Raw genomic sequence first — 19,796 nt, forward strand, 5'->3', positions numbered from 1 at the left:
TTTGGATGTTAGAATCTGGATGAGAAAGGAGATAAAGTGAAGGAAGATAGCAATTTTAGCTTGAAAATTATCTACAGAATAGAGGCTACAGATGCATCCAGAATGCTGTCAATGTTCTTTCTCTCTCCTTGTGCCTGACCTTCACATCGGAGAAGAAACACGCAAAGCCGATTTGTAGCGTGGAGGAGGGCACAAGCACCTTCCCCCACCTCCCCAAGAGTGGCCTCCCAAAGCACAAGTCTCCGACGGAAACCACAAACAGGAGACGCTATAAACTGTGCACAGAGGAAGAAAGGCAGGGTGGAAAGGTTAGAAATGAAAAAGGATCTGATAGCAGGAAAGCTGGTTCAAATTAATGAGACAATGCGAGCCTTGACATTCTTGATGGATGTCAGTGGTTAAGTGCTAGCCGGACCTTCTGAGATTACAACCTCCATTCAAACCCCAGGCCTAGATGGCAACCTGAAACCCAAGGCCATGGGCGGCAGCGAGCATCTGTGAGCCCAGCGTGGATTAGTGCCGTGGCCTTGGGGGACCCCTCCAGGCGGCTGCTTCCTCCCTGTGTACCACTTACCCTGAAGCCAGGTGTGCTCTGGGGGCAACGACAATACCAAGTAATTAAGATAAAATGTTCTTGGCTGTGTCGAGGGCACATTCTTTTATGACGAGAACAAAAGGTTGGTTGATGAACTAATTTTTGGTGGGGAAAACTGCAGCATCTATTATTAAATGAATGCTTGGGATTTTTGTTTGTTTGTTTTTCAATAGCCCCATTATAATTTCAGTTCAGATACTCCAAAGCTCATGTTCCCTAATTTATTATCGCTCGCCGAGGTCCTCTGGGATACGGTAATTGAATTTTACTGGCGTCATTACCATATCCACAAACAAGCGAGTGTTCTGAGCTCAATCAGTCAAAGCCTGTTCGCGGGGCCCACAGGAGACGTGCCCAGAGCGGAAGTCGATCCCGGCCCAGAAAGACCAGCGTGTGTCCCTGGCCAGGGAGACAGGCTACTGCTCGCTGCGAGCCAGGCTCCGTGCACTCCGTTCTGCGGGAGCAGTAGGAACACGGGGGCGCTTGAAAGAGAGGACAGAAACATATGAGGCTCCAAAGACATTGCCGCCCAAATGAGCACACTGTAATCCCATTGCAGTCAAAAATAGACGAGCTTCTGAGAGGCAGGCTCTACATACTTGGTTGAGAACCAGGAAATCCCTCAAGGAGATGTTAAAATTCCAACTTTAAAAAAACAAACAAACAAAAGAAAAAAAAAAACCGAGATGGACAGCCTACATCCTCTCTTTCTTACTTCCCAAAGAGGAAAATAAATTCATAATTTTAGACGCATGCTAGGGCTACGTGGATCCACTAAGATCATCTGAATCTGGTCTCCTCATTTTACACCAGAGGCTCCATGGGGGTAAAATGAAATCTTACCTCACTGTGATAATAACATCTTTTTAAAAAGTCACGTTCTTCAAAGATTTACCCTCAGATACTTAGGGAAGCAGCGAGGCAGGATGAAAGGAATACAGTGTGCATAAGGATGGGCTCTGACTCACCGCCCGTGTGAGCCCCGGGGCAAGTCAGTGATCTCTGAGCCTTGATGGCTGCATCTGGAAAATGGGAGTAGTACTATAGGCTTCTGGGAGGACTGAGATAAGGTATGCCAGCATCCAACAGAGCAGTTGGCTCCCGACCTTAACTGAATATCATTCTATCTTGGCATTTGTCAGGGAAATAGATAATGTATTTTGACCTATTTCGTACAAATGGGGAAGCAAAGTGGCTGCAAAGATGGGATGCTTCCGCAGGAGCTGAGCCTCCTCAAATAGTTCCCACCATCTTTGAGAACACAGGGAACGCGGAAGGCCCTTCCAGTAAGCACACCCATATTTCTGAAGGCATCAGGCCAAGGATTTTGGGTAAGTCTTCTGGGCAGCTAGAATTCTCATACCACAGGGACTTTGCAAAAGCTTTGGGGACTTAGGTCCTCTTTGACCCAGAGATCATATTTCAACTCAGATACTGTCAGTGTCCTCCAAGAGATGACTGTCCTGATAAACGCTGAGGGAATCCTACCCCTTTGCCCCACAGGCTTTGCTTTCCCACGTCGGATTCTTTGTTAGGAAAATAATTTAACTGTTCCCCTGATTCTTCTCTCGGTTTCATGTGTCTTTCCTCTTTCCTGTTGCCTTTAATTAATGAGAAGATACCCCCAAGGCGCCTGGGGGGTACAGTCAGTTCAGACTTCGACTCTTGGTTTAGGCTCATAGTCGTGATCTCAGGATTCTGAGATGGAACCTCCTATCAGGCTCTGCACTCGGTGGGGGATCTGCTTAAGACTTTCTCCCTCTTCCTCAGCCCCTCCCCTCTGTGCTTGCTCTCTCTCTCTCTCTCTCTCTCAAATAAATAAAAAAATATTAAAAAAAAAAAAAAAAGATACCCCCAGCTGAACCAACTCATTTCTGAATTCTTTTGGGCTGGATTGTGTGCCCTCCCACTCTACAAATTCAGATGTTGACGCCTTAACTCCCAGCACCTTAGAATATGACATGATTTGGAAAGAGGGCCATTGCAGATATAATTATTGTTAAGATGGGGGTCATCCTGGAGTAGGGTGGGCCCCATACTCCCTCCAGTATGACTGGTGTCCTTATAAAAAGGGTAAATTTGGGGGCACCTGGGTGGCTTAGTTGTTAAGTGTCTGCCTTTGGCTCAGGTCATGATCCCAGCATCCTCGGATGGAGCCCCGCATCGAGCTCCCTGCTTGGCGGGAGGCCTGCTTCTCCCTCTCCAATCCCTCTGCTTGTGTTGCTTGAGTTGCCTCTCTCGCTGTGTCTCTCTCTGTCCAATAAATAAATATAATCTTTTTTTAAAAGGTGGGGGGAATTTGAACACAGGCACACGAGGAGAATCCTGCATGAAGAAGGCAGAGATTGGGCCGATGCATAAACTAAGGAAGGCCAAAGATCTCCAGAAGACCACCAGAAGCTAGGAAAGATGCATGGAGCTGACAGAATCAACCCCGACACCTCGACCTTGGATTTCTTGGCTCCAGAATGATGAGACACTACATTTCTGTTGTTTGAGCCAATTTGCGGCACTCTGATGCAGCAGCCCAAACAAACTGAAACTGCGACCACTTCTTTCCGGAAACAAAGCCTCTCTCCCCTTATGAATCTTGCCCAGGACTGCTATGGACCGAGCACTTGGCCCCCGCCCTCTTGCACCCCCCACCCCTCAACAGCCTCCATGGAGGCTCTTCTTCACTATCACCTAAGCAGGCTTGGTGCTCTGTGTGCACTCAGGTCCCCAAATTTGCCTCTAAACTCCAGTCCAGAAAGCAGATAGCACTATGCGGGGGGTGGGGGGAGATAGATAGCACCAGCATCATCCAAGGTCACTTCCTTCACCTCTGGCCTCCCCTCTTCAGATGGCAATCATAGTCTGAGAGATGATAACACAGATTGTCTTTGTTTTTCAGCCTTATTCAGCTCCCTTATAAGGAAAAACTATGCCCCTTGAAGTCTTGCAGATCGGAATGGTTATTAGGAATCTGAGCTTGCAGACGAGAGATGGATGTCATGCAAAAAGTTAAAAGTGGAAAGAAAATGTAAAAAATGAAACATTCTTGCTCTCTTTCTGTCCCTCTCTCTCTCTCACAGACGCACACACACACCACCTATAAATACAAATTGTTTCCCACTGGATTGTGCCTCCTTTTATGGATGTGTATTCGCAAGAATAGATACATTTGTTTCTGTCCCCTGGGGTAATGATGATAAATATGCCAAGGTCAATGGCTTCATCAGCCACTGAGCCTGCTCACTCTGGCAACAGCAGATAATCATTCACCTGGTGGGACTACTTGCCTATACTTCAATTCATGCCTCGCGGTGTCGCGGAAATGTTTCTTATCTCACAAAAACACTTGTCTTATTGTGTCTTTCTGGTACGAAAGAAATTCATAAATTACTGCTGGGCCTTGGATTCTTAAAAAAGTCTTGGTCATGATTCCATAGGGCAAGAAGTTACTAAAGAATGGAGACAAGGCGGAAGATAAAGTCACTAGCATGTACAAAACAGTATTCCGTTCTGTGTCTAGAAAGCAAAAACTCAGCTTTTGGTAGACCCAAAAGATATAGTAACTTCCTTTCTAATAGGACTAAGGCTTAATTAAAACACAAACAAACAAACTACTAACATTTATTGAGAACCTACTATGGGAAACGCACTATGCTAGATGATAGGACTACCATCATAAATGATGCGTAATCCTAGAGCTGTTCTCTGTAATGTGAAATCTATAAAGAGTAGACAAGGGAGAAAATGCTACATTTCCCAAATGTTCACCTTTTGAGAACTGTATTCCTATAATAAAGATAGAAAAAGTAGAGTCAAAAAAAAAAAAAAGAAAAGAAAAGAAAAAGTAGAGTCCTATCATACCACCATCTTACATCAGTTTCCCACTGTTGCTATATAAATGTATATCTGGGTAGAATTATGGCTAGTAAATGTCTTGCCCCTCTACACAAAAGTGTGTCACTTATGTGAACAGTGTCTCGGTCGGAAAAGGTTGAACAGCTGCCTTGCAGCGCTCATCAGTAAGCAGGTAACCAGGGACTCAACTCGGAGTTCAGGCACTATGGAAACACAAGAAGAAATACGAAATGAGGTTTGTGTCCTAAGGGAGCTTGCAAACGAGTGGAAAGAACGGACCCCATGGTGCACAACAGTTGACCCATCCATGTCAAGACAGAGTGAAGCGTTTGTGTCTAGGAGATGGACGGCCTGCCTCTCATTAAATATTTAAGGACGAATTGATATCGCCCTTGGTGTATTACACAGATTGAGAAAAATAGGCCAAAAATAAAGGCCCACCTGCTTTGAGATGATTTTTAAAGCATTACATTGGAGGGTGGGGGCGGGGATGAACTATTCCCAAGGATAATCCCTTGATGTTTTATCAGTGGTCATGTGTACACACAAGGCAGCAGAGGGTCAAGGTTGACAGCAAGAGCTCTGGAGTCAGGCAGTCTGGCTTCCCGTCCAGACTCCAACACCTCCCCACTCAGGATTCTGGGTCAAAGTACATAATTTCCCTGTGGCTCAGTTTCCTCATCTCCAATGGGGGGATAGAAACAGTACCTACGTCAGAGGGTTATTCTGAGGACAGAATGAATTAGCATGAGGAATGCTCTTAAAATAGTGTCTGACACAATATACGTGCTTGTGAGAATCTGTTAAATTAAGTAAATTAAATATCTTCTGTCCCCAAACAGCCAATACGTGGGTCTTACATGCTCACTCTATGTAACGTCCACCTTAACTGTTTACATAAATGAAATAATCCATATATAAAGCCAAGATAAAATCTCAAATACAGCGTCTCCTTTCTGTAAATTGGTCCATGGCATCAGGTAATAATACCTTTGATGTGGGCAATATGAAAATTCAGTATTCTTATTTTCCCTGTGACAATGTGCTATAATTTGTCTGTCTAAAATTTTGAGATCTGGTAATTCTTATACAGTGTCAAGTTTGCACAGTCCTTGCCAGAAGAGAGGCACTATTCCAGAAAGCACAAATCCTACTGTAGATCATTCCCTTGGCTCTTCTTCTACCAATTTTGTTTCAGACTGAGCATTTGTTTACAGTTCAATGTGTGCATTAGAAAGTCATTGCCTTTTATAAGATAAGTTTTCTTCCTAAGCAAATGCACCACAAAGATGTCTAACTGAGAACTCATGATACCATGACTGGGGATTTTCTCAAGCTGACCTGAAGAAACCCAAACATGGGGCTTTAAAAAGTGCATAGTTCTTTACTCTCCTTCCTTGAACTCTTTCAGACATCTAAACGTCATCCCGTTCACAGAGCTATTCATAACAAAAGGAGTCTCACATTAATTTTACTTGAAAGGGGTCCCTAATTTTTACCCCTTGTTGGAGAGAAAAGAGTTAAGTAAAAAAAAAACCTATCACTAGGCGTTAATCTGCATATATCTTAGCACAAACTCTTGCACAAATTTAACTTAAGAACATCTGTCTATGTGTACAAAATCTCCAAAAACAGTCTGTTGAATTAAGAAATCTTCTTACTGGGCGCCTGGGTGGCTCAGTGGGTTAAGCCGCTGCCTTCGGCTCAGGTCATGATCTCAGGGTCCTGGGATCGAGGCCCACATCAGGCTCTCTGCTCAGCAGGGAGCCTGCTTCCTCATCTCTCTCTGCCTGCCTCTCAGCCTGCTTGTGATCTCTCTCTGTCAAATAAATAAATAAAATCTTAAAAAAAAAAAAAAAAAGAAATCTTCTTACTTACTATGCATAACAAGTTCTTCCGAAAACAAATGATTTTAAAAATTGAGGTTAAACATACTGTTTGACAGATATATGTGTATGTGACTTACAAAACTTACAAAGGCAAAAAAGTACATAAAAGAGACTACCTATTGTTTAAAGATAAAACTAGATAAATACAGACTATAAATATACACAATAAAACTAGACTCAGAGATGACCAAGATGTTGAACCTTTTAGAAAGGGATTTTAATTCAATTTAGATTAATATATTAAAAGATGTAGTGGGAAGCTACAGAACATGCATGAACAGATGCAGCATTTCAACAGAGAATTATACATGTTTTTTAAAAGAAACAAAAGAAATGCCAGGGGAAAAAACATATCAGAGATGAAGAATTCCTTAAAGGGCTAATTAGGAGATAGAACCGGTTGGAAGAAGATCAGTAAATATAAAGATAGGTCAAAAGAAGTCATCCAAGCTGAACTACAAAGATTTTAAAAAAGTGTCAAAGGAAAAAAAAACCTACAGACTATCCAAGAGCTGTGTAGGACAATATCAAATGATCTAATAGACACATCATTAGATTTTCATTATATCTCAATAATCCTTGCTTAAAAAAAAAAAAAAAGAATATCAAACCAAAGAAAATGGACAGAGAGAGAGAGAAAGAGAGAGAGCATAATAAACTGACAGCTAAATGCAATGCATGATCCTACATTGAACAGGGGGGATAAAGCTTTTGAAAGGGTACTATTGGGACAATTGCTGTAATTTAAATATGGATTATGAATTAGAGAACAGCATTTTATTGGTGTGAAGGTTTTTCTTGATAATCGTACTATGGTTATATAAGAGAATGTCCTTGTTCTTAGGAAACACAACTGAAATGTTTAGGATAAAGAAACATGATGGCTGCAATTTACTCTCAAATAGTTAATTAAGCAAGAGAATAATGAAGCAAATGGCTCAAAATATTAGCAATTAGTAGAGCTGGTTAAAGGGTATACAGAAATTTTCTGAAATAGTCTTGCAACCTATTTTTAAGTTGAAAATTATGTTATATTTTTAAAGAATTTTAGTAATCTCACTTTGGGGTTTCTTTCTTTCTTCTTTTTTTCCTGTCATGACAAATGTACTCTTCAACCTCCATCCCGTATTTCATCCATCCCCCAGCCACCCTCTGGTAACCATCAGTTTGTTCTCTATAGTTAAGAGTCTGTTTCTTGGTTTCTCTCTCTCTCTCTTTCCCTTTTTTTCCCTTCACTCATTTGCCTTGTTTCTTAAGTTCCATATATGAGTGAAGTCGTATGGTATTTTTCTTTCTCTGACTGACTTATTTCACATAGAGTAATACACACTAGTTCCAACCATGTTATTGTAAATGACAAGATGTCATTCTTCTTTATGGCTGAGTAATATTCCATTGTACATATATACCACTTCTTTATTCATTCATCTGTTGATGGACATTTGGGCTATTTCCATAGTTTGGCTATTTTTGATAATGCTTAAATAAAGATAGGAGTGCATGTATCCCTTGGAATTAGTGTTTTTGTATTTTTGGGGTAAATACCCAGTAATGCATTTACTGGATGGTAGGGTAGTTCTATTTTTAATTTTTTCAGGAAGCTCCCTACTGTTTTCCACAGTTCAGATTCCCACCAACAGTACAGGAAGGTTCCTTTTTCTCCACATCCTCACCAACACATTAATTTTAGCCGCTCTGACACGTATGAGGTGATTTCTCACTGTAGTTTTGTTTTGGTGTACGACTAAGGATGAGTGATGTTGAACATCTTCTCATGTGTCTGTTGGCTTTATTTAAAATTATAAGTTTTGTTTAAAGAACCAAATAAGAAAGAAAGAAGAAAATAATGAGCGACATCGACAAGATATAAAGAAGAACAGCCTAGGTAGAATTGAGCACAAGGCAAAAACCAACAAAAAGCTGGGTGTGCATGGATTCTGCAAGCAAAATAAAAATAGGAAAAGTAAATGACCCCACAAGGTGGGTGAAGGCAGGAAGAGTACATAAATAAGAACTTCCAAGAAGCACACTGTTTTCAGAGCGATGTTTTTGTTTGGCACACAGAAGAATGCCGTGGAGTCCAGGAGTATCAGAGACACCTTTACTGTAAAGGGGAGGCAGAGGCTGACATCACCTGAAGAGTCAACCCAGAGCAGATGGGGGTCGGGGATTATACTTAGCCCACAGCCTTGGGATATATTTAGCCATTTCTTCTTTCTCGGAGCCCTTCCTGAGAAACCAGGAATAGTGAGTGGGTAGAGGTAAGAGCCCCACATAGCTTTATTTATTTATTTATTTATTTATTTATTTATTTATTTTTGCGTAAGTACTCCCGAAGAACTACGTAGCAAGGGAGCAAAAAGCATTCTGAATAGCTAGGAAATATCAAACTAGAGTTGTTAAAGACATAAAGCTCCCCACCACCTTCTCCTTTCATGCACAGGGGCAGAGCCACCTGCACCGATGATACAACTGGACTGTTAGGCGTACTTACCAGCTTCAAAGACAAAAGATGGAGATGGGCCAAGGCTTAAAGTGGGTAATTTATGGCTTTGGGAAAATGGGTGGGGTCCCAGGAGGAGGATCTGGGCAGATAAAAAGCAGAGTTGATCTTCATTGTTTGCAGATTATGTATTTGCGAACTCTCCTACTCATCAATATTTGTTTGCAAACTCAGAATCAATACCCTGTGGTATGTTCACAGCCATTACTACTATTTGTGGACCCCTGCAGAGCCGTGGGAAATTTCACTTGTCCATGCATGTCCCCTGAGGAGGCAATGTGTCATCGTCTTGTTGCAGCTCTCCTCCTATAAGCAAGTGTCCCTTTCTGTTTGACAGTCTGTTTGGTGGTGACACAGGTCTCACACTTTCTTGCTTTTTGTTGATCGCTGTTTCAAAATGCCCTCAAGAGTTCCTCAGTGAAAGATGGCAATGATGCGTCCTAGAGAGCAAGTCGGTGTGTGAGGTCAACTTCATTTAGGCATGAGTTACAGGGCTGTTGGCCATGATCTCCACGTTAATGAATCAACAGTATCTTTTAAAATAGAGTGTCTTATTTAAACAGGAACAGGAACACTCACCAAATAAAAGTTATGTAATGAGACATTGATGGAAATGTGACCAGATGCTTGCAGGAATCCAAACCAGAATTTCCTCTCAGAGCAATATCAGAATTTGTTCATTCAGTGTTTGCTGTGACTTTGTACAACATAACTTGTGTGAATGAGGAGAACTGACTACTAGAAGGAAACATAGCCAACTCGCCTTGGTAGTTGATTTTGAAGACAGAGTAGGGGGAAGGAGCAAGCCTTAGAAAACTTGGGTCGGTTGGAAGAAAGTGTTATGGATTTAGAGTCAAGAGATGCTGTTGCTTGAAATGCTGGTGTATGACGATATATTTCTGTCTGGCATCTGATGCCATTTCACAGCCAAATTATAAAGCCATATTTCTGTGTCAATAAGGAATCACACCACCTGTAGCTTAAAATCTCTCAAACAGATGTAATGATAAATTTAGGTATTCTGTCCCAAGATAAAGCAACCAGATGAAGCTACATTTCCCCCTAATTATTTCAGCAATCAACATAAAAATAATCTCCAAATACCTCAGTCTCTCACGTAAAATGAAAAGAATATTATTTGCCACATGATAGAGAAGGACGAAGTGACCTGAAATCCTTAGCAAAAAAAGCATTGTTGTATGCCAAGTATCTTTTTAAGAAAACTAACTCAAAGGACACTTGGGGATGCTATCATTAAGTTAATGGGAAGCAAGGCCGTTTACATATCCGTAGTTTCAATCTACAAGATGAATGAGCTTATGCCAAGAGTTCAGTAAATGTAGAAAAGTTTGCTCAAATACTAGTATGTTCACTTTTTCTGTTTAAAAAATAATGAGGGGGGGCGGCGCCTGGGTGACTCAGTCATTAAGCATCTGCCTTTGGCTCAGGTCATGATCCTGGCATCCTGGGATCAAGTTCCACATGGGGCTTGCTGCTGAGTAGGAAGCCTGCTTTCCCTCTCCCACTCCTCCTGCTTATGTCCCTGCTCTTGCTGTCTCTCTGTCAAAAAAGTAAATAAAATCTTAAAAAAATAAAAATTTTTCAAAAAGGAGAGAGAAAAAAGGAAGAAAATAATGAGAAGTTATTTCAAGAGCTATCCTTCCACATTTAATGACACAAGAGCCTCAATTAACCAGAACAAAGGGAGGGGTCACTGAATCTCATTACCTGAATTTTCTGATTGGTTAGGGCTTAAGCAGAAATGCCTTGTCCGTGACATCTCTAAAATGTCTCTTACAATTTGTTGCTCTGTGCATAAAATACTGCCACTAATAATACATCTAACATTTATTGAACATCTGTCTTATAGCTGGTGCTGTCAAATGCTTTTTTTTTTTTTAAAGATTTTATTTATTTATTTGACAGAGAGAGATCACAAGTAGGCAGAGAGGCAGGCAGAGAAAGAGAGGAGGAAGCAGGCTCCCTGCTGAGCAGAGAGCCTGATGCGGGACTCGATCCCAGGACCCTGAGATCATGACCCGAGCCAAAGGCAGCGGCTTAACCCACTGAGCCACCCAGGCACCCATGTCAAATGCTTTTTTAACCATTTATTCCTCACAAAGGCACTCTGCAGCCAGGACCCAAGATTCCCATTTTAACTGATGCAGAAACTGAGGCACAAAGAGATCAGGTTAATAGAAAGAATGCAATCCCAAATGACTAAAATGTTTTCATCGCTTCCTTAAAATCATACTGAACTTTAATGATGCTCTATTTCTCTATGATGGTGAAGGTATAACACTGGGTAAAAATATAGCTTCATCTTGGGTCATGGTCTCAATTTTTAATACATTTCTGGCATGAGACTGCTTCATTTCACTTATTTCCAAGGCTTAGAAGCGGACTGAGGAGGAGTGAAGCACAAATACCAGGTAATCCAGTGTCTGTTGAAATGCTTTTTGTTGTTGTTGTTAATTATTATTTTTTAAAACATTTTATTTATTTATTTGACAGAGAGAGGCATAGAGGGAAAAGGAACACAAGCAGGGGGAGTGGGAAAGGGAGAAGCAGGCTTCCTGCCAAGCAGAGAGCCCGATTCGGGGCTGGATCCCAGGAGTGGGAATCATGACCTGAGCTGAAGGTAGCCACTTGACCAACTGAGCCACCCAGGTGCCCCTGTTTTAATGCTTTCTTAATAGAGAGAAGCTGTTCACGTTGTACTTCTGGAGAAAACCAGTTCTTTGCACATTAGTAAAGGTGCTCTCATCACAGACCAATTATTTCCCAGGAATAATCTTAACAGGTTGAGCTGAGGGTCTGACCACATTCCAAACTGCTTCAATGCCGCTTTATGTCATTTTTAAGATTTTTAAATTTTATTTATTTGAGAGAGAGAGAGAGAGTGAACAAACAAAAGAGAGCGCAAAAACAGAAGCAGAGGGTGAAGCAGACTCCCCAGCTGAGCAGGGAGCCCCATGTGGGGACTCTATCCCAGGATCCTGGCATCAGGACCTGAGCCAAAGGCAGACGCTTAACCGACTGAGCCACGCAGGTGTCCCTCAGTGGTCCTCTAAATGAACACTCCTACCTTATACAAAGTTTATTCTTTCTTGTTTTAGGAATCTTCCCTTTTCATACACTTTGTAATGGCAAAGATGACCTCTAGTTCAAGGTAGCTCCTTTTTACTGACCATGGGAGTCAAAAGTCCTGATTGCTTTAAACAGCAGAAATGCTGGCTGAGAGACCCGGTCAGTCATCTCGCTGCCCCTGGTATTTTAACAGCATTTTCTTATCATGGCTCACCATCGGCTTTTAGAGTCATCTCATTGTTTTTTTGGGTATAAACTCTCCTAACTTTCTGAAAAATAAAGTCCACACTTTCCCATAGAAATGACAATTAAAAACCACCGTGAGAGGACAGACAGACAGACTTCAAGCATTTGTTTCATTGTCGTCAATGAAATCTGCTATAGAAAGCCAAGTGTCTAAGGTATTTGGAAACTCCAACAATAAATCATCTCCATTAGTAAGTGGGTTTATTGACATAACTGAACATAACAATGTATAACATTTATTCATTTCCCACTGAAAGACCTTCCAGTCAAACTGTTTTTACATAGATTTTAGTGTTTTTCCGTGAAGTACTTTCAGTGATGTTCTGAAGTTGAAAGGGTGAGTGGTGGGAAGCATCAGAGGTCTCTTCTAGACTTTCAGTGGGGCTCAAGATTATACTGCTGTGCAAAAGGACCAGCTCAAGGATGCCATTGCTCTACAAATGAATGAAACTAGGAGCATGAGAGGGGCAAGTAAATAGCCCAAAATTTGCGAATAAGAGCAAGCAATGACCCCTCTCCCACGTACTCATATGCTAAGAATGACAGCCTGTTTCCTGCGGTTTATTAAGTTTTGGCCTCAGAGAGAAGATGGTCAGAGAAGCAGCTGCACTCTAAGTGGTCTGGACATTTATTCATCTGAACATAAACACAGATCCGTTCATTTAGAGCCCTGGGTCCCCCACTCAGCTTTTGGGACAAGGGCAGGCTTGGCTCCATGGAGGCCAAACATAAAAGGGAGTGCACTGGGGTTGAAAGACCCCCGTCCCCCAGACTATGATAGATTCCCTGAGTCATCAGGACCCTCAGGGGCTTAAGGCCCTAAACAGAAGATTCCTGGTTAGCCTTAGCACCATAGCAATATCCTCTGAAACAGCCCACTGCCAATAAATCCACAACCACGGCGGATATCACCGCACAGATCTTCCTTGAGGCTCTTCCTGTGCTCTTAGACCACACGCAAAATTATTAATGTAAACCAAAGCACTACCTTTAGTGATAAACATGTACTTCATAAATATGAGGGAACGAGAGGGTCCCAAAGAACTGAAAACAACTGAGCAAATAAAGGAGCCTAATCCTAAATTTAAAACAAAGACATTTAAAAGAAATACTGCAATTATTAACTAAAAGGTAAGATTTAATAACATGGTAAAACACAGGGTCGTGGAGAGATTAACTTGCAAAATAGATCATTATTTCACAGTGAGGTTTAAGTACTCCTTAAAAAATCTTCTGGTTTTAGTAGAAACAGACAACTACTGATGTACCCTTTTTCACATTTTTTTTTCCAACAATTTCTTCCCCTCTATTTCATATAGAGTAAGACATTAAGGTGATTGAGGGTTACACTGTCAAGTGCATATCACCTTTTGCTACCCTATTAGGGAACTGCCTTGAACACTTAACGTGCAACTCAATAGAAGCAGGGCACAATCTGCATGTGACCGATAAAAACATGAGAAGTACCACACCATACTTGTTCCCATCTGGACACAGTGTCAGAGATGCAGTTAAGTGAACTTGAGGGCTGCGGTTCCCTACGCAGCCATCGGTTATGCGCACTTTACATTCTTTTCCCAAGTCTGGCACTGACATTTCCTTTTCCATATATAGGTTTAGAAAAATAAAATTAAAAAGCCACAGGAGCAACCCTGACAGAGAAGTCTTGCATGCAGCCTTCTCCTGAGAAAGTAGGTAATCTTAGTTAACCCCAAGGTCAGCCAATGTTCTTGGCGTGTTAATGTTAAAAAGAAAATACTAGTTGAATGGCTCAGCTCAACTACGACAGTCCTTGAGTTTACTGTCAGTTTGTTAAATGTCTGAGCTCTTCACATTGTTGAAAAAAAATAGCATCTCTAATGATTTAAACATTAAATTATCCTGAATGTTCTATTAACCAACATGAAAGAGTTCCTTGGCGGGTGTGTTAAACTTTGCCACCAGTTTACATCTACCTTCTTGGCAGAGATCACCAGCCCAATGTAGTCAAGATGCCAAGCCTCCTTTGTAACCCTAATAAGTTCCTCTTCCCTTAAATAGGACAAAACTCCTCTGTTTCACACTGAGCAAACAAAAAGCATGCACACAAATCTCTTTCTGGCCATACCGGGGGCAAAAGCCCCCTTCTGTACCCCAAAGGGGGCCAGACTGTTGCATCACGATGCCACAGAAGCCATATCCATAGCTGTGCCAAGGTCTCCATATAAAAGAAGGCTTCCCACCTCTGGACACTACCTCCCGTTTGTCCCCTGCTCTTGGCCTTGACCACCAGGTGCCACCCATTCGCTTTATGAGGAGGCACTGGGAATTGTCGGGGGTGTGTGTGGGCCGAACTGGTTTCGCCTTTGGCCTCTCTGGCAAGTGCACAAAAGGGGGAAAGGAGAATCTCTGATTAAATGACATCTCCCCCTGAGGTGGGTTGAGGGGCTCCACTGAAAGTGGCTGGCTGCTCCAGGCCAATGAGATGGTCTCCACACCCCCTGGAGTCTGGCTCTAGTCTGCAAATCGCTGCAGAAGATGGTCCTCCCGCCTCAAGCTGCCCCCTGTGCCACCGCCCCCGCTGTCCATGAAGCGGTCGCAGGGGAACTCGATGAGGTCCGCTTCGCTGAGAGCACACACAGTGGTGCGCGGCCGGTGCGACTGGAAGCCAGAAAAGTCCGCAGACACGCCGGTGCCCATGGAGCGCAGGGGACGTCGGGTGGAGTACATGTGTCGAACGTGCACAGGGGCCCCACCCTTCCGCCGAGCCCGCAGCTTCCTCCGCAGCCAGCGGGACGCCCAGGCCGTCAGCGCCAGGAGCACCAGCAGCGCGTTGACGGCCAGCAAGACCAAGGTCAGCAGCTGGTAGTCAACACTGCTCCGGCTCCCAGGCTCCGGGAGGGTGACTAGCCCTGCGCAGTGGTCACGGGGAGCCACCGGGCAGACCCGGCCCCCGAGGACGCCCTCCACGCACACCAGGTAGGGGGTGTCTCCGCGCAGCTCGCGCAGCGTGGCCGAGTCGCTGCGCTCTGGCAGGTAGACGAAGCGGTGGAACTTGGGCTGCTGGCCAAAGCGGTCGAAGAGCAGGCGGAAGCGCGCGCCGCCCAGCAGTGGTGGGCTGCGGTGCTGGCGCACCGCCCAGCGCACCGAGGCGCTGTCGGCGCCCACCGCCTCAACGGTCAGGTTGCACAGGATGAACTTGTTGAAGTCGCAAGGGTCGGACACCAGCGGCGGCAGGCCTACCCCGCCGTCGGACTGGGCGGTACTTTCCTGCTGCTGCGCGGCCAGGCGCTGCTTCGCCGCGCGCTGCCAGGGGTCGCCGGCGGGCGGTGGCGCAGAGGCCGGCGCGGCCGTCGGGGTGGGCTTCGCGTGGGCCGCATCTGCCGGAGTCAGAGGTCCCCGCTCGGGTTTCTGGAGCAGGTCCAGGGGGTGTGGCGCAGGGCCCGCGGCAGCTGCGGCGGAGGGGTCCGGTTGCTGGAGGCCAGGGCCCCGTCGGCTCAGCTTCAGAGCGCTGCGGTTGCCCAAGAGCTCCCTGGCGGCCCCATCCCAGGCCACCCCAGGCAGAAATCGCCCGCGCTGCTGTGGCTGCGACTGCGGCTGCGGCGGCAGCTCCTCGGAGAGGCTACCTGCAGGGGGCGCCACCTCCTCCCCAGTGGCGGTGGGTAAGGGCGCCCGAGGGCTTTCTGCGGTCGGGGAAACTGAGGGCGAGAGATCTGCACACGATCCGTTCTGCAGCTGCTGGTCATCCAGGTAATCCAGGTACTTGCCCCGCAAGGCCGGCGGGTGGCGACACTGCACGAACACGGTGAGAAGACGGCCTTGCGAGTGCCAGTCGCCCATCCAGCGCTTCAGGCCCCGCAGACGGCAGTCGCAGGTCCAGCCATTGCCGTCTAGATCCAGCCGGTAGAGGGCCGGGCTGGCGGCGAAGATGTCCCCGGAGAGGGCGCTGAGCTCATTGTCGCGCAGGCTGAGCTCGCGCAGCCGGCCCAGGTGGCCAAAGATAGTGGGGTGCAGAGCGGACAGCGCGTTCCCGCTAAGGTCCAGCGCCTCCAGGCTGTGCAGAGGCTGCAGCAGCGCTACGGGCAGTTGGCTCAGCCGATTCCCCTCCAGGCGCAGCTCGCGCAGGGCCTCCAACCCCCAAAAGGCCTCCGGCGCGAGGTGTGTGAGTTGGTTGCCCCTGAGTGAGAGTAGGCCGAGACGCGGCAGGTGCTGGAAGACACGCGGCCCGAGGTGCTGGAGGCTGTTGGCCGAGAGGATGAGCGTGGAGAGGGAGCGCAGCGGTGCGAAGGTGGCTGCGTGGCGCAGGGAGGGCTGCAGCTCGTTGGCAGAGAGGTTGAGGAAGCGCAGTTTGCCCAGCTGGGCAAACGCGTTCTTGCCCAGAAAGCGGATCCGGTTGGACTCCAGATGTAGGTAAAGCAAGTTGCCCAAGGGGGCGAAGACCGCGTCCGGCAGCGCCCCCAGGGCGTTCCCGTCCAGCCGCAGCTTGACCAGACTCTCCAGGCCCTCAAAGGAGCCGCGGCTCAGGCGCCCGATCTCGTTCCCATTGGCATAGAGGATGCGCAGCTTGCGCAGCGGGGCCAGCGTGCCCGGGACAAGCGCCTGCAGGAGGTTGTTCCCCAGGTAGAGTTCCTCCAGCCGGGAGAGCTTCTCAAAGGTCTTGGGGTGCAGAGAGCGAATCTGGTTGTACTGCAGGTCCAGCCGTCTGAGCTGGCCCAGACGGTGGAAGTCGAAGGCCGTGATGTTGGTTATGAAGTTGCCGCCGAGGCTGTAGGTGAGCACGTCCTGGGGGCTCGGCAGCGAGCTGGTCTTGGGCACGGCGCGGAGCCCCCTATTGGTGCACAGGAGGTGCTGGGGGTGCTGGCAGTCGCAGCGCTCCGGGCACACCGGCTGGGCCCGCGGCGGGAGCGCGAGGCAGCCGCACACCACGAGTAGGAAGCGCACGGCGCGAGCAGCCTCCATCGCCGCCCGCCCTGCGTGCTGCGGCCGGATCGTCCTCTTGGCCCGCCTGCTCTGTGTCTCCTCTGCATTCCCCTTGGCCTGGCCAGAGTCGCTAAATGGCCTCTTTCGGACTCCGCGACGCGGTCCAGCCCCTCCTCCGCCCTTTGTCCGGTGGCTGGCCCGGGTCTCTGCAGGCGGGCTTCGCCCGGCCAAGTCGGGCGGCTCAGGGCGCTCCGGGAGCTCCGGGTGCTACTTGTTGCATTTCTGCGCAAAACTGTTTCTCCGGGTGTGCGTCGGGGGGCGGAGGGAGCGAGCCAGACCTGAGCTTTTTGTTTGCAGCTTGAGTCCGGAGAGCTGGATTCCCTGGCACGGATTCTCCCCGCCGAGCGGATTCCCCAGCTGCAGGCGGGAGCCCTTCCAAGAGCTCCTCGGGGCGCGGCTTGGCTGCTGCGCCCCGGCGGCTCGGCCCCGGCAGCCCGCGTCTCCTTCCTCTGGGTCCCGCACCAGGAGCGCGGCCTCAGTGGAACAGCCGGGGGAGGAGCCGGGGGGTGCGCCGGCTGTGTCCGGAAGGGACCCAAGTCGGCGAGTGGCGGGCAAACCCGGCGGAAATTCGTTCTTCCCACACTCTGCCCCCCGGGGATGCAGGCGGAGAAAGAGGAGACGGCGGAGGGAGGACAGACCCCGACAGGGGGAGGAGGAAACGCTAAGTGGCTCCGCGTCTGGTCAGCCCGAGCCCGGGACGCCGAGTGAGAAAAGTAGGGATTAAAAACAGCTGTACGGGCCGGCCCTCGACGCAGGGCTGGGGGCGGGGGTGGATTACCGGGCTAGCAAACGGAATTTGCAGACAGAGACCTTTTTATTTTAGATGAGTACACCAGTCATTTCGGAGCATTGGGACCGCGGCCCCTCTTTTTCGTTTTTAAGTCTCTTGCTCTTCCAAGTGTCACCCCGCGTGGGCAGTTCACGCAGCACGGAGTGCGCGGACAGTCCGGAAGAAGTTTGGTTAGGGCAGCCCAAGGTTGTCTCCAAAGAGCTATTGGTGGAGTGCCGTCAGAGGAGGCCAGGTCAGCCCCTCCGGAGTGTGGTGTGTGCGGGTGTTTGACCTGGCTGTACAGGTGGCCGAGGGGAGGCATCGTGCCACGTAGGGATCAGAACTGAGCACTCGCTTGGCCCCGCCTGTAGAAGCTCAGACGGGTTCCACCACCGTGAAGGTGGCTCTGTCAGATTTTGGTGATTTAGTCCCATTAGTCCTCCTCCTGTCTTAGAGCCCTTGGGGTAGGCGCTGTACTTGTGCGCATATTTAAAATCACCTCCCCAGACCCTGGGTAACTGCATCTGCGGGCGTCACCGGCTTGATGCCTGGGCTTGCAGGGATCTTCAAAGTCCTGAGGCGCAGAAGTCTTCAGGCCTGGCTCAGTGGGGGAGTCTCACCACTTATCAATATAGAATGGAACCTGTGTCCTTGGTGCCTTTGAAGGCAGCCCCCGCTGAGAATGAGGATGGGCAAGGAGTAGCAGTTTTATATCATTTGTTCATGCAAACAGTCTTGGTAAAAATAAAGGCCCCTTCCACCACCCCCCACCACCCAAAATGTTCAGAAAATGTAATTTTAAGGGTCCACTCTGAAAAATTAAGGGAGATGTATCTTCACCTCTCCAGAGGCTGACTGTCTAGTGGGGAGGGCAAGTCATGGAAAGGTTAGGTCATCATCTAAGGCAGTAGTAGGAGACAGCTGCGCAGATACAAAGTGAGTTTTAGTAATTCCAGTGTTGGGCAGTGACTGAGTGCCTCACTGAGCGATCTGTGTACGCAGGTAATAGAGACGAGTTGGAAATTTCAGGAAAGAGATCCTTGGCTGCATGGTCAAGAAAGACTTACGGGAGAACAGGTCCTGGGTTCCAGGGACACAGGCAGTGGAGTACTAACGACAATCATCAGTGCAATGCCTAACTCCAGGCACGGGGAGCAGACCCAGGCTGGCTTGTGATGGGCTTTGAGTTTTCAAATACAGGATGAATGTGGGAAAACAAGTATCTGTCTCAACAAGATAAAAGGTAGTTTGGTTTTTTATTCTCATGGTGAGAAACTCCTGAAACCTTTTCAGTTCTTGACTGCAGTCCTTCTTGTGAAGGTACGGCTGTCCTAGAGCGTGAAACCCAGGCTTGCACAGTGTGGCATAAGCTGGTCTGACCTGGGCCCTGGAGCCTGTTAGGAGGACTTTCAGGTTTTTTGGAGAAAAGAAGGCTAAGAAGCTATTGGCTATTGAACCATTAGATCTACCTGGGGTGGAGCTTTGGCAGCATCGGCTTTGAGCCCTTGGTGTGAGGACACACACACAGCCATCAGAGCAGAGAAGAGGCTGGAAGCTAGGAGAGGTGTAAGTGGTAGAAAGAGGGAAAAGCAGAGATTGGACCCCATCCCTGAGTCTGCAGAGCGGGAAGCACAGGCTGCATTCCATCAGAGGACCTCTATAGTTTGCATGGGTCACTCACTGCACTTGGAGTATCTTTGCTTTATAGGTGCCTCTAAGTAAAATTTACAAAGTCATCAGACCCCTGCAGATGTTCGGTATTTTTCAATATTTTGACGGTCTTTGGTATTATTGCCCCGTGTTTAACATTTCTACCAGTAGTGCTGGCTTGCAGGTAGAAATAACATCATATGTGGTTTAGGTCAAAAGACGATTGCTTTTCCATAACATTCCATT

The 19,796-nt window shown here is 47.1% G+C and overlaps 1 protein-coding gene across 1 annotated transcript; it reads right to left on the bottom strand.

Annotated features, from left to right (window-relative positions):
* Nucleotides 1–12,356: 12,356 nt before the first annotated feature.
* On the bottom strand, nucleotides 12,357–17,110 carry TRIL (TLR4 interactor with leucine rich repeats). Its single transcript, XM_044246295.1, has one exon. The coding sequence runs from the start codon at nucleotides 17,108–17,110 to the stop codon at nucleotides 14,666–14,668; it is 2,445 nt and encodes an 814-aa protein (XP_044102230.1). The 3' UTR covers nucleotides 12,357–14,665.
* Nucleotides 17,111–19,796: the final 2,686 nt, after the last annotated feature.

This window comes from Neovison vison, chromosome 4 (genome assembly GCF_020171115.1).
Source record: "Neovison vison isolate M4711 chromosome 4, ASM_NN_V1, whole genome shotgun sequence".
Taxonomy (NCBI): domain Eukaryota; kingdom Metazoa; phylum Chordata; class Mammalia; order Carnivora; family Mustelidae; genus Neogale; species Neogale vison.